The following is a 14,796-nucleotide window of genomic DNA, read 5'->3' as shown; positions in this document are numbered from 1 at the left end:
CAGCTGATTTCAAAATCTTGGTCTTGGCTTCAGGAAAACGTTCCATACATTGACAGTGGCATATCTAAGCAGCTCATGGGATCTCCCCTGAGAAACAAATGGCTGAGTATCCATGCAGGTCCTAATATCCACAGCATTTGATTAAGCATACTGGTATTTCAAGGAGATGAATCACTTAAGAGGTTTCTCTGTTAAACTTGGAGATTCCAGTAGAAACCCTGGAGGGAGACTTGTCTGCTTGCCTGCTTGCTTGCCTGCCTGCCTGTTTGTTTTATTTAGAGCATTTGTGCACCATACTTCAGCTCCCAGAGTGGCATAAATACTATCAGTTAAAAATAATAATAGGCAATCTCCAGTCTCAGGTTTATGATTTTGAAGAAACCCTAAAAATGACATAAGGGGAAAGAAGGGAAGAGGGGGAAATCAAACTCGGGTGTGTTAGGTATTTGCATGATGAGTCACCAAACACACATCTTGGCGAAGAAGAAGAAGAAGAAGAGTTTGGATTTGATATCCCGCCTTTCACTCCCCTTCAGGAGTCTCAAAGCGGCTAATATTCTCCTCTCCCTTCCCCACAACAAACACTCTGTGAGGTGAGTGGGGCTGAGAGACTTCAAAGAAGTGTGACTGGCCCAAGGTCACCCAGCAGCTGCATGTGGAGGAGCGGAGACGCGAACCCGGTTCCCCAGATTACGAGACTACCGCTCTTAACCACTACACCACACTGGCTCTCGAAGAAGAGAGCAAGCCAGTTTTGTCCTGTTAGGTTAAGACATGAAATCCACTATCCTCTTTTCAGAGTGGCTACCCAGGACCTGAGCACACAAGCACTATTCCCCCATGCCCCTATGGTTTCCACCAGCTGGAATTCAGAAGCATTAATAACACTGGAGGCAAAGTATAGCTCTTGTGGCTTCCAGCCATCAATACCCTTATCTTCCATGAGTTAGTCCAGTCCTCTTTTAAAGCCATCCAAGTTGGTGGCAATCGCTGCCTCTCCTGTGGGAGCGAGTTCCAGAGTTTTAGCACTGCTCTTCATGAAGAAGTCATGAGCTGGGCTGCAGCTGGAGCTCTTAAGGGAGCTGAACACTGGTCCTTATGGGAGAGAAGTTGAAAGGACAGCAGAGGTGACCAAAAGGGAAACAGGAGCCTGAATCTGTGCTTGAGAAAGTTACTGTCTAAGTAGCTAAGTATGCTAGAGCTGAAAGCATTGATTGATCCACGGATTGTGTGTGTGTGTGTTTTAATTGAAGATGGTCTTTGTAAAACAGTGTCTGTTGCTGATGTTACTTACTTGGGGCTTAGTCACTTATTTGCCTAAAAGGGGGCTTAGAAATTTGAAACCTCTCAAAACACTTCTTTTTTCCAGAACTGGCTGCTCAAGGGGGTGTTGGGGAGGTGAACTCATTTAGCTCAGTGGAATTTGAGATTTTCTTTTTTTTAACCCTCCTTCCCCCCCCCCCCGCCAAGAGCCTCGGCTCGTCTTTGGATTAAGAGCCTGACTGATGTATCCCCAAACCATAAAACTGAATCTGTTATTTAACAGAGATAAAACTTATTATTGTGGCTTTTAGCTGAAATGCTGGGGGGGGGGGGAGAGGCAATGACAGTAGTTAAAAGCTAAACTCTGCTTGATACCCTTTCTTCATGCCTTGGAACGGGGTTTGTACTGGAGTGCCGAATGTCTCCCCTGGGCTGCATTTTCTGAACCACCCGAGAGAGATTTGTCCACTCCCACAACGGCACATCGTTTCTATTTATCACCACAATTGCTTTATCTGCAATGCAGAGTTGAAAAGGTTTATTAACGCAGGTCTTTTAATGCCCTGAGCCTTATTAATTCTGATCCTACGGTTTAAAAAGGTGGGGGGGGGGGGCGGTGGCTTTGAGAATGATTGTCCCAGGTTAATCAGCAATCTTACCTTGACCTAGACTGGAGTATATAGATCAGGTAGAGTTCCTCTCTCCCTCTCCCACCCCCCTCTCTCTCCTCACCTCCTCCCAGCACGCCCCCCCCCCCCCCCGCTTTCCACCCTCCCAGTCTTTCAGAAGCCACCAAGCGGGCGCTCAGTAGAAGTGGTGATGTCATACGAACTGTGAAATTGGCTCAGCCCTGCCATAAATCAATGTATGGTATTTTACAGCAACGCTTCGTTTTAATGATACATTTTTGTAGAGTAGGATTAGAGTCAATTGTCTGTATAAAATAAATATATATCTCCTGCTCCATTAATGCCAGATTCTTTGAGTGGCGGAGATGAAGGCAGCTTGAACTAAATTCAGGGAGTAGTTCTTCCTTCTTTTTCTTTCTTTTTCAGGATGAAATGTTGAGAATTGATTGCCTCCCACTAATAGCTAAGTCGGTATTGACTGTGCCCCTTCAAAGGTCTTAATTTTTGCAACCCACCCCACCTCCCCTTTTCAAACGTGGCTTCAGATTGCAGCTGGTGCGAGGCCTCGTTCAGGTATCTTTGGCAGAGGGGCTCGTGACATTTTGAGGACCCCAGGGAGGCGGATGTTTGCGCAGATTCGGTCTAGCTGGAGAGCTGCTGATATCTGAAAAGACCATTTCTGGAAGCAGCCAAGCCACACGGCAGTTCAGCCACTGCTTTCTCTCTGTGAGATCCAGACATTTTGCAAGCTTTTTTGGAGGGGGTCTAATCTGACATCACCCCAAGCAGCATCCACTGTGGTTTTGTTCCCCCCCTTTTGGGGGGGGTAGGGGACATAAAATTAGATATGGTCATCATAAGACCAGTTCTTTTCTGAAAAGCAGGGTAAACGTTATTGGTGCTGGCCACTGCTGGAAGCATCATGCCTCTGAACAGCAGTTTCTGTGAATCATCATTGGTGAGAGCGCTGTCTCACACAGGTCTTGCATGCCACAGTTCTGGCAGGTCTTAATATCTCGACTGAAACTAGAACCCTTCTCACCTTGATCTTAGAAGAGCCAAAATAAAAAAATTCCTTCCAGTAGCACCTTAAAGACCAACTAAGTTAGTTCTTGGTATGAGCTTTCGTATGCATGCACACTTCTTCAGATACACTGAAACAGAAGTTGCCAGATCCTTCTATATAGTGAGAAGGTGGGGAGGGGTATTACTCAGAAGGGTGGTGGGAATGGGAGATTGGCAGATGGCTGAGATGAGCCTGTTGACGACCAGTCGTTAAGAGTCGTCAACAGGCTCATCTCAGCCATCTGCCAATCTCCCATTCCCACCACCCTTCTGAGTAATACCCCTCCCCACCTTCTCACTATATAGAAGGATCTGGCAACTTCTGTTTCAGTGTATCTGAAGAAGTGTGCATGCATACGAAAGCTCATACCAAGAACTAACTTAGTTGGTCTTTAAGGTGCTACTGGAAGGAATTTTTTTATTTTGACTATGGCAGACCAACACGGCTACCTATCTGTAATTAGAAGAGTCAGTGTAGTATAGGGGTTGGAGTGTCTGACTAACACCTGGGAGAGACCAGAGTTCCTATTCCCAATCGGCCATGAAGCCCACTGGGTGCCCACCTCACAGGGCTGTAGTGTGAATTAATTGGGATGGGGAAGAACAACTTTCAGAAGCCACCTGAAGGCAGCCCTGTATCGGGAGGTTTTTAATGCTTGATGTTTTTATTATGTTTTTAGATATGCTGTAAGATGCCCAGAGTGACTTAGATGGATAGGGTATAAATAAAGAAGAAGAAGAAGAAGTTGTTGTTGTTGTTCATGTGTGCAATTCTAACTTGCTTGGAGAAAAATGTGGGTGTATATGCAATGCAGAAGCAAGGCTTTTGTGGCTCTCCCTGAGTCAGCATTGAAGCACACAAATCTAGCTTCCTAAGAGCCTGCCGGATCAGGCCAGTGGTCCATCTATTCCAGCATCCTTTTCTCACAGTGCCCAACCAGATGCCTCATTGGGAAGCCTGCAAGCAGGGCACAAGAGCACTCTCCATCCCAGTGGTTTTCCAGCAACTGGTATTCGGAAGCATTCCTGCCCCCCATTGTGGAGGCAGAGCAATAGCTATCATGGCTTATAGCCATTGGTAACCTTCTCCTCCAAGAATTTGACCAGTCCTCTTTTAAAGCCTTCCCAGTTGGTGGCCATCACTGCTTCCTGTGAGAGAGAGTTCCATAGTTTAAAAATGCACTGCTTGAAGGCCTTCATGTTTCTGGCTGTGGCCAGTTGCATTTCTCCAGGAAGGATACAAATAGGGTGCGAAGGGAACAGCCCCTGTGCTTTGCCCTTCTCCTGGTCCCCAGCCATGCTCCAGAAGTAGTAATGTAGGAAAGCTGCCTTCTCTCCAGCCAGACTCTTTATCTACCCAGCTGCATTCAACACTTTCTATCTCTCTCCACGCAGTCCCTTTGCACCTCTGTGTCCCCACGAGAAAGAAAAGCCCAGTAGGGAGGCACGGCCCAGCCATAGAGGGTGGCATCCCTACACTGGCTGGGTCATTGTCAGTCACACATGCCACCTAACCAAAGAGTTCAGTGCCCAGAATGGCATAGCTTGGCCGTGTGTCCCTAACTGCTTGCCTTCCTGCCAGCTCTTCTGTTGCAGTGACACAAAGGTGTGCTTTTTTGTGAGGGCCTTCCTTTAGAGAAAGAAGCTGGGTTTTAGAAGGAGACTGACTTTTGTCCGTCCGTCCGTCCCCCCTCCAGTCCCCTCCACCACAGGTTGTCTGAAACAGAAGAAATGATAACCTAATCAACAGGGCTAATTTTAGAGCGCCGCTGTGGGAGTCGAGGCCCCCAAGGTGTCTTACGCATGTTAGCTGCCTTGACGCCCACTGAAACCATGTACAGCAATCATCCTGAGCTTCAATTTACCCAATAAGAGATGCATAGAAAAACTGGTCTTACCAGAGGCAAGCTCTCTCTCTCTTTTTTTAAAGGAAACTTTCCTGTTCCGTGGTGTGTTCTGGCTATTCCTAATGAGCATGTGAATTTTTAAAGCAAAGTACTGGTCCTTCTAACCCCTAGGGAGGGTGCGGGAACTGTGGCCCTCTGGGTATTGTTGGACTACAAATCCCATCAGCCCTGGCTGCTGGCCATACAGGCTGAGAGAGGCAGCCACTGGCCCAAAGTCGCCCAGTGGGCTTAATGGCCAAATGGGGATTTGAACCCTGGTCTCTTCCAGGTCCCAGTACAGCACTCTAACCGCTACACAACACTGGCCACATATTCATAGTACAAACATTTGAAATCAATGGGCTTAAGTTAGTCACAGTGATTAATTTCACTGGGTCCGCTATGAGTACATCTTAACTAGCCGCAGCCCATAGCATCTAACAGTTCTTATATATTGGTTGACTTAACGTCAATAAAAACCAACCGAAGAATTAGAGAGAAGGATGAAGATGACTGGGGAAGGGGATGCATTTCCCCCCCCACCCCACCAGCTAGAGATTAGGGGAGTTGAAAACAGATCGATAGTCTCCAAGCCAGCTACTCATTTCTCTAATCTGGAATTGTTCCTTAAGGCAGAAGAGAATTTCGACTCCAGAATGAGATTCATAGAGGAACAACTTGAACTCCCCATCTGCAGATACTTGCTATTCTTTTTGTTTAAACAAAAAATCTGCTGTATGCTAATTGTCTACAGCACCAAGTGTCCTTGAGAAGTCTGCATTTTGCAGTGCCATCTTAGCGGCTTTTTTTGTAAGCCTGGAAAGAAGAAGAGGGAGGGGAGAGGGAGAGAAGGAAAGAGGTCTTTGCATTGTTTTGAAACCGGAGGCCCACGTGTCACAGGCTCCTGTCGCTTTAAGCTGCGCATCTGAGACACGCAGCCATAGAAAAGGCTGGTTGTATCCAGCATTGATTAGGGGTGAGGTAACCGCAAACATCGCAGCCTCCAAATGAAAAGGAATCCAAGGTCTGACCCAGAAAACAAGCATCGTAACCGCCGCAGCGCAAAGTGCTATTGATAAACACGCGCTTGCCAGATTGAGTTCTCTGATGTCAGGCCATAAGCACGGGGCTCTTTAGAAAGGCGAGTGACGAGAGAGCAGGCGCTCTCGGCCCCACAGCTCAAGTGCCTATCAATCAATCTCCTCGGATGACTGAATGGGAAGAGAGGTGAAATTGAAGGGTTCGCCCCCCCCCCCCATAGACGAGATGAAGCCATCTTAAGGGGGCTGTTTTCGTCCACGTCCACTTCCACCTGGCGAACGGTGTGTTCCATGCTACCATTGCCACCTATGCAGTGTGGCACAGTGGTTAGAGTGTCATACTAGGACCTGGGAGACCAGGGTTTGAATCCCCCACTCAGCCATGAAGCTCACTGGGTGACCTTGAGCCGGTCGCTGTTTCCCCCCCCTCCCCAACCTAGCCTACCTCACAGGGTATTAAATGAGGACGGAGTGACCCACATACACTGCCTTGATTTCCTTGGAGAAAAACGAGGGATATCAATGCAGTAAATATAAGTATCTTCTTGTTAATTCAGTAAAAGTACAATATATTTGAAATTTGAAACTGAGGGATCTACCAGGTTCGCAGATCACATTATTTATTTGCACCCCACCTTTCAAGGTAGCGTACATTGTTCTCCTGCTCCCAGTTTCCCCCTCCTTCCTGTGAGATGGGTTAGGCTGAGAGTGAATGACTGGTCCCAAGGTCACCCAGTAACCATGGCTTAGTGGGAGATTTGAACTCTGGTCTCTCAGGTCCTAGATTGGCATCTTAACCACTGCACCACATTGGCTCTCATTAAATCAAAATGCCTAAGTATAGAGGAGGGTGGGTTGGAGACCTCTGGCTCATGGCCAAGACTCAGTCCGCCAGACCTCTCCATTTGGCATGCAGAATCACCCCCCTCCCCAAACCAGGTGCCTCTGCCCCACACCTGATGTCAGGTGTATGGCAGGTAGAGATGCATCCTCAGGAAGCCCACACTTCAGCTCAACCCAGCGGAAAGCAGGATGGACCTCCTAAGAGTGACCTGATGCATGTGAAGTTCAATCCTGCTTAGTTTCCTCTGGGAATAGCCTGGTGTGCCTGAACCTTGCAGGACTGAGTTCCTACTCATTTGCACCCTGCAGAAAGCAGGATCAGAACATTAGAAGAGCCCACTGGATCAGGCCAATGGCCCATCTAGTCCAGCATCCTGTTCTTACAGTGGCCAACGTGATGCTTGTGGGAAACCTGCAAGCAGGGCATGATCACAAGAGCCTTCTCCCCTCTCACGGTTTCCAGAAAATGGTACAGTGGTACCTTGGTTCTCAAATGTCTTGGTACTCAAACAACCTTGGAACCCAAACACAGCAAACCAGGAAGTAAGTGTTCCGGTGTACAAACTTTTTTTGAAAGCCGAACGTGCTCCGTTTTGAGTGTTACGCCTCCGTTTTCAGTGTTATGCTGAGGTCTGTCTGTTTTTGCCATTTATTTTGTGTTTTTGTTTTTGCGGCTGTTTTGTTTTGGTGGCTATGTGGAACCCAGTTCAGCTACTGATTGATTGATTGTGTGACTGCAGTACATGGTTTATTGCTTTCATTTTATGGATCACTGGTCTCGTTGGATAGTAAAATCATGTTAAATTGCTGTTTTAGGGGTTGTTTTTAAAAGTCTGGAACGGATTAATCCATTTTGCATTACTTTCTATGGGAAAGCGTGCCTTGGTTTTGGAACGCTTTGGTTTTGGAACGGACTTCTGGAACGGATTAAGTTTGAGAACCAAGGTGCCACTGTATTCAGAAGCACTACTGTCCCTGACTGCAGAGGCAGAGAATAGCCGCTGTGGCTAGTAGCCAACCATAGCCCTCTCCTCTGTGAATTTGTCCAATCCTCTTTTAAAGCCGTCTTAAGTTGGTGGCTGTCCCTGCCTCCTGTGGGGGTGAGTTCCATAGTTTAACTCTGTGCTGCATGAAGAAGTACTTTCTTTTATCTGTCAGGATTGAACTCCCTGCCCAGCAGCTTCCAGTGTCTGCACAGCTGCAGAACCCATGCATGCATGTGACTATGCAGAGATAACAAAAAACACATCATAATTATAATAAATCAGTTCTAAAATTTAAGCAGATGGAAGAATCCCTCTTGGAAGAGCAACAAAGAGTGCTGAGATGCCTTAAATCAAGGGTTGGGGACAGTTTTCAACTTGAGAGCCACATTCCCTCATTGTTAACTTTCCAAGGGCCTCGTACCCGTGGAGGGTGGGAAGGCCTTATTCATTTTTTCAGCCTCCCTCCAGAATGTGCTCACCTATGAAGCCCAATGGCAGAAATTTTTAGTTTATGAGCTGTTGGATATTAGGTTTTCTAGGTGTGCAGTGACCAGCCTCCTGTCTCTTTCTTTCCAATCAACCAGGAACCAGCTAGACTTCTCAGTTTTGACTAGTTTAGAATGTCTCCCGCTCTTTCATCAGTAAGATATTTCTTCTTCTTCAAAAGATATCTGTTTGCCAGCAGTGGTGCTACGGACGATCCTCTTATTGACGGCTTATTTTGGGGTGTGTTTGTCAGCTTTGCGTGGCGTATCTTGCAGTTGTACTTTGCACAAACACTAATTAGACAGCCATCAACACTAGGGGCCAAAGGCTTACTAACAATGCAACAGTGATAGCCGAGTCTTAATTGGCTGAGTATAATTGCCATTAGGCAATGATAAGGACATCTGGGGCTCTGGAGAGAGATTGATTTTGGCTTGGCGACTCGAGCTTTCCGCAGCTTTCCAATTTTTATTTTTATTTATTTATTTATTTATTTTTTCCTCCGGGAAGTTGCCACTTCGTTGGGATAACACCCAGCTCCGTTCTGCCTCTTGCAGAGTCAGCCTGGCTGAAGCACCTCCTTTGTTTGGTTCTCATTCGCGCCTCGGTCTCTGCCAGCAGGCTCGAGAAACTGGATGCATAAGAAGCCGAGCCAGGGGTCTTCAACGCGGTGCCTGCGGGCGCTAGCGTGCTCACCAGCACCCCCTGTGGCTCCTGCAAAAGGTCTCCGTAAACATCCCCTCAAACATCCACAATGCATGAGTGGCTCTCTGCTGTTGCTGCTCAGTTCCTGCTTTCACTGGCTCTGCCTCACAAGCCAATATGTCACGGCAGCCATTTTGTGATGTGTGACGGCGCCCCGCCCCCCCCCCCCCACGCATGGCAGCCATTTTGTGACTGGCTCCTACAGCCCTTTATCAAAATTCCAAATGTGCCCACTGGCCTCAAAACAGTTGGCGACCCCTGAGTTATAGCACGTCGCTAAATATGGGCCAAGCATACCCCTTCACGAGAGACCGATGATGGCACTTCCTGGCATTTCTTCTTCAGTTCAAAAGCTGCCACGTGGTTGGTGGGGATTTTCATGAGCTTCTCCTCCCCACTTCCCCAATGCTATCTGTCCTGTCAAAATCTGAGATCCCTCCTCCAAGAAACAGCTTCCTTTAAGTAAAAACTTAAACTTCAGGAGGCCTGACCACACAACCCTTGTGTCTTGAATGGCTTGATGCTGCGGCATCCTTTGTTGGAAAACAAAATTGAGATGCGGAGAACTCCCAAGTGAACCTTGGAATCAGCGAGAGGCTGGATTTGGCATCTCAGAAAGGCCTGGGAAGCTCTACTCTTGTCCTTGTCCTAACTGGTCCTGAGGAAGGAAGCAGCATAGACACAACAGAATGGCCTCAGCACTCCTTGTCAGGTTTTCTGCTCCTTCGGGTAGGCCTGGAAGAGACTGTTTGTCCGCAGTCCTGGAGGGAAAACCTGTGAGACTTGGGGAACATCTGGCTCGCAAGTAGTATTCAGCCTGCTAGAGTTCCCCATTTGGCCCGACAGAGCATTCCTCCTCTCCCCACAAACAACAACAACTCCATTATACCTGATGCCATAGGCCTCACCCATCTGTCAGAGTTGGACCATGGGGTGGGGAGATAAAGATCTGGCCCACCGGACCAAAACTACCCTCCAACCCCTATTTAAGAGTCACCACCATGCTTGCTTAACGTTGGTCATCCGTTCCAACTGTGTGCAATGGAAGCTCTTCTGTGACACTCTCCTTTTGAGTTTCCCCCCTGATTTTCTTTCATCGCATCCAAGCAGAGGGAGCTGCTTCCAAGTCATAGAGAACTAGGGGTCTGTTTTGCTTCCTGTACATAAGGATGGAAAAAGAGACCCCTTCTGCGTCAGGCCAGTGGCCCATCTAGTCCAGCCTCTTGTTCTCACAGTGGCCAAGCAGATGCCCCAAAGGGAAACCCACAAGCAGGACCCAAGTGCAAGCTTATTGTTGCGTCCCATCCCCCCGCCGCCGTCCCGTGGCATTGCTACCTCCCAGCATGGCAGAACTTGCATCAGCAAAATGGCTGAGCTTTATCTTAATCACCCTAGTGATGCTTGAGGTAGATGCAACATCTGTTAGGTACAATGCTGTATCAAGAGTTTTGAGGATTTTCTAGGTCCACCGAGTCCAGCATCCTGTTCTCACAAGGCCAGCCAGATACTTATGGAAAGCCCGCAAGGAGGACCTGAGTACAATAGCAACATTCCCCTACGTTAAGAAAGGAAAGCCAAATAGGGATCTCTGCGTTTTGCCTAAGGATAGAACTGAGCGACAGCTGGTTGCTGTATTTGCAGAGGCGGGGGACCAGCCTCCCCAGGAGTCCTGGGGGCAACTTGACACCTGCAGAGGTCCTGAAAGTCTGCTACTGTCTTATCACGTTCTGCCTTAAGACTGTTAAAACACTCAGGCAAGGAAGGCTTGAGCAACAGGCTTTTTTTCCTCATCTAGTCTAACAAAAGAGTCCTGCATAATTCAAAAGCTTGCACCCTGTTTTGTGACTCTTTTGGTTGGCCTAAGAAAGGCATATTGCTCTAGTAATAGTCATCACAACTCTACTCTGTTAAGAGGCCTGCTGAAAATGTTTTTGTTTCAGGAAACCTGTCTAGACAGCTGATTTAGGTGCATTTGCTCCAACTTTTTATTGGTTTTATCTTGTTTTTTTAATTGATGTTTTTATGTATATTTCTCTTTGGGTTACCTTTTGTCATGTGTTGCGTATACTGTAATAGGATTTCTGCACCGCTTGGATAATCCCCACCCCACCCCCTGAGCAAGCGATATATAAATTTCCTGAATAAATAAACAATATGGAGTTTGGAGGTTTTCTAAGAGGACAGCACGGCTACCATTTTTGTACCCTTTTTTTTGTGTGTGTATCACAAGTCTGGAGAGATCCTGCTGAACTCCCATCTCCCCCAGCTATGGGCCACACTTGCAGGGGCCGACTGGAGTTTCTCTTCAGCAACACCTGGAAGGCAAAGTTCCCCTACACCCGGCGTTGCCCTTTTGTTCACTTGTGAACGCAGCTGGTAGCATGAGTTTAAAAAAAGAAAAGGAAAACCAAGAGCAGTCGAGCCTCATTTGCAAAAGGGTCTTGTTCCTGTCAAAGTGGGAGGCCGAGAGGAGGAAATGGTGGATGGGAAGAGAAACACCTTGCTTTTGCCCACGACCACCGAGTTCCTTCTCTGTTGGCTCCCACTGACTCTGACGCTTGCTTTTTTTAAAAAACCCGTTTCCCGCTTTCCCTTCCAGCTACACGTCAGGGGATGTGAAGCTGTGGGACACTCGCACCTGGGACTACACCGCTCCTGCCCTGGACCCTGAGCGCGGCTTGGCCGAACCCGGCCCCCGGCCGCACGCCTCCTTTGTGAGGATAAACAGCTCCCTGGCAGCGGCAGCTTACGAGGACGGTAAGTTAACGGCGACTCTTTCCTAATATTGTTTTCTAAAAGCGTCCCCCCCCCTCCCAGCAGCTGCGCCCAGCTTTTGTGTGCTCGCGTGTGTCTCTGCGACAGCGACTCTAATCCTTTCTGCACACAACGTGTGTGTATGTGTGTGCTCACACTTGCTTTTATGTGGGGAAAAGTTGGCTGGTAACCCTCGGTGCATTAGGAGGCCTTGGATCGCGCTGCCCATTAAAACGGCTGCTTTTAATTCCTCCTGGAGCTGCCACTCGGGGTAACCGTGCCAGGCTGCAGCCCAGCCAAACTCGTCTTGAGCAAACAACTTGTTTTGGCTCTCTCTCTCTCCCCCCCCCCTTTTCTTGAGACGCAGGGAGATCAGCTCACGAGACAAAAGAGCGAACCAGATATTGTTTGATGAATGCAAATCCCGGGCCTTCTGTCTCGTTTCCCTTCCTCTCCCCGTCCCCTGCCCCATCTCTGGTGTGCTGAGCGCACAGAGAATATATAGCAAAAGAAAGTCTGTGGATCAGCTTTGATCTGCCTTTCCTTCTTGGACAGCAAGAGAAGGTGGCTGGCCTGCAAAAGAAATGCACGTGTCCGTGGCCAAAAATGTGTGTTGGGTGCACACTTGCAGAGGGAGACAAGAGTGGGGGGGGGGAGTCTCTTTCTGTGGGATCTATAGGCCCTCTGTTAGGCATGTTTTCCAAATGAGCAAGCGTGGTTGTTGCCGGAAGTAGCATGGCCACCTGTGCAGCTGCACTCAAAAAGGCCTGTCCAAACTTGTTGCGTTGATCATGTTTAACATGCAAAGGATATTACGACTGTTTATCATTTTTGTCCTCCTAGCACCTCCTGGTCAGGTCGTTCTGATTTGCGCTTTACAGCGAGAGAGATAGAAACCAAGAGTTGGGGGTAACGTAAACTGGTCCCAAGTTGTTAAGGGCTTTATACAGACCTTCCAAGTGCCCCTATTTTCCAGGGACAGTCCCGGATGTACAGAAGCCATCCTGGTTTCTGATTTGATCCTGGAATGTCCCACTTTTCCTTAGGATGTCCCTGTTTTCATTGGAGAAATGTTGGAGGGTATAGAGCTATGCAGCCTCCAAGCCAAGGAGATAATACAACCTTTAGAAGACATCTGAAGGCGGCCCTATATAGGGATGTTTTCTTTAAAAAATGCTTAATGCTTTATTATGTTTTTATACATGTTGGAATCCACCTAGAGTGGCTGGGGCAACCCAGTCAGTTGGGTGGGGTATATAGAACAGAACAGAACAGAACAGAACTGGCATATTCATCTGAGAAATGTTGGAGGGTATGCTTTATATGCTAATAGTAACACATGCCTACTAGTTTGCTCCCAAACACATCAGAGTGATCATAGAATCATAGAATCATAGAGTTGGAAGAGACCACAAGGGCCATCGAGTCCAACCCCCTGCCAAGCAGGAAACACCATCAGAGCACTCCTGACATATGGTTGTCAAGCCTCTGCTTAAAGACCTCCAAAGAAGGAGACTCCACCACACTCCTTGGCAGCAAATTCCACTGTCGAACAGCTCTTACTGTCAGGAAGTTCTTCCTAATGTTTAGGTGGAATCTTCTTTCTTGTAGTTTGGATCCATTGCTCCGTGTCCGCTTCTCTGGAGCAGCAGAAAACAACCTTTCTCCCTCCTCTATGTGACATCACTATGTGATGATAGTGATAACCTTGTAAAACCCTCAATGGCTTGTGCCCAGGACACCCAAGGGACCACATCCTCCCTCCTTCCAAAGATCTGAAGGAGAGGCCCTTCTCCAAGGACTGTTGAGGATGATTAGCGGTGGGGCCTTTTCAGTGGCTGCACCAATACAGTGGAATAGCTTTCACCATAAAGCACAGATGGACCCCTCTCTGGCTGCCTTTTGCTGATGGGTAAAAACATTTTTGTTCCACCAAGCTTTTGCCTGCTAAGGCCATTTTTACTTGCTTCCTCTGAGGTGGCTGCTTTTCAAATGGATTATAATGTGTTTTATTTGTTTAAAAGATTTTATCTTTATTTTCATTTTTACACTAATTTCAAACAGTTACAACCTGCCATCCATGATGCAGTGCCATTCAAATGGCAGGATATACCATATTTTTCTGTGTATAACACGACCACATGTATAAAACAACACCCTATTTCTGGAAGCCCCAAATTAAGAAGTTTAAAAATTAAGAAAGTTGTTGAACTTTGCAAAAAGATTGTTGAGCATCTTTTGTAAGTTCCCTGGGCGGTTGTTGAGCTGTTTTCCGATGATCCTCCGCTCTGGCTGATGGCACTGTCACCGTGTTCCTGAATGGGCAAGCAGCCCATGTATAAGACGACCCCAAAATTTTCTTATACTTTGAAAAATATGGTAATATATTTTTATATACAGTAGGTAAGTCAAAATAAAGTGTTGGATCTCCCCCCCCCCACCATTGTAAATTCTGTAGTTTTTTCATACTACTGTTTAAGCCTGCCAGGCACTGTGTTACTGAACTGTGGCCATTAAATAGATAACATTTGACCAATAAAAAAAACTCTAATTGTTTAAGAAACCTAAGCTCATAATGTATGAAGAGGGCCTAAGTCAGCTTTCTGCAGCCTCTCTCCTCCTAACGCCTTGGACTACAAAACCTATGGTCCCTTGCCAGCACAGCCAATGGTCAGAGATGATGGGAGGTATAGTCCAAAAACACCTGGAAGTCCTTTCCCAATGGCATATAGGAATAGAGGGAGCTGCTTTATCCCAAGTCAGTTTATAGGTCCATCTAGCTCCATACTGCCTACCTTGACTGGCAGCAGCTTTCCATGATTTCAGACCAGGGTCTCTCCCATCTTTACCTGAAGACGATGGGGATTCAACTGGGACCTTCTGCCAGCAAAGCAAATGCTCTACCCACTTGAAGCTGCAGCCCTTCCCCTGTTCTCCTTCCCACCCCATTCTTCCTTTTTAAAAGGGTAAGTTTGCTGAGACTTTTCTTTCGCATCTGGAGCGGCAGGGGAGAAGAGACCAAAATAATTTGCTCTGTTTTCCGAGCTACCTCAAGGCCTTTATTTCGTGCTTTTCCTCAACCCCTGCTTCCTTTTCTTTTGCGTACGTGTGTGTGCATGCGACCAGCACCGAGAAGCCA

At 47.4% G+C, this 14,796-nt stretch overlaps 1 protein-coding gene across 3 annotated transcripts in view; it reads left to right on the top strand.

Moving 5' to 3' along the window:
* FBXW8 (F-box and WD repeat domain containing 8) overlaps window positions 1–14,796 on the top strand; it is a 63,785-nt gene that overhangs the window by 19,846 nt on the left and 29,143 nt on the right. For all 3 annotated transcript variants that reach the window (XM_083478669.1, XM_083478668.1, XM_083478667.1), the window contains one exon: window positions 11,503–11,660. In XM_083478669.1, coding sequence (XP_083334795.1) covers window positions 11,503–11,660 — 158 coding nt within the window. The remainder of the gene's footprint in view (window positions 1–11,502; window positions 11,661–14,796) is intronic.

Source organism: Podarcis liolepis (genome assembly GCF_965112155.1).
Source record: "Podarcis liolepis genome assembly, chromosome: 15".
Taxonomy (NCBI): domain Eukaryota; kingdom Metazoa; phylum Chordata; class Lepidosauria; order Squamata; family Lacertidae; genus Podarcis; species Podarcis liolepis.
The sequence above is the reverse complement of the archived record's forward strand: the minus strand, read 5'-3'. Positions and strand labels throughout refer to the sequence as shown.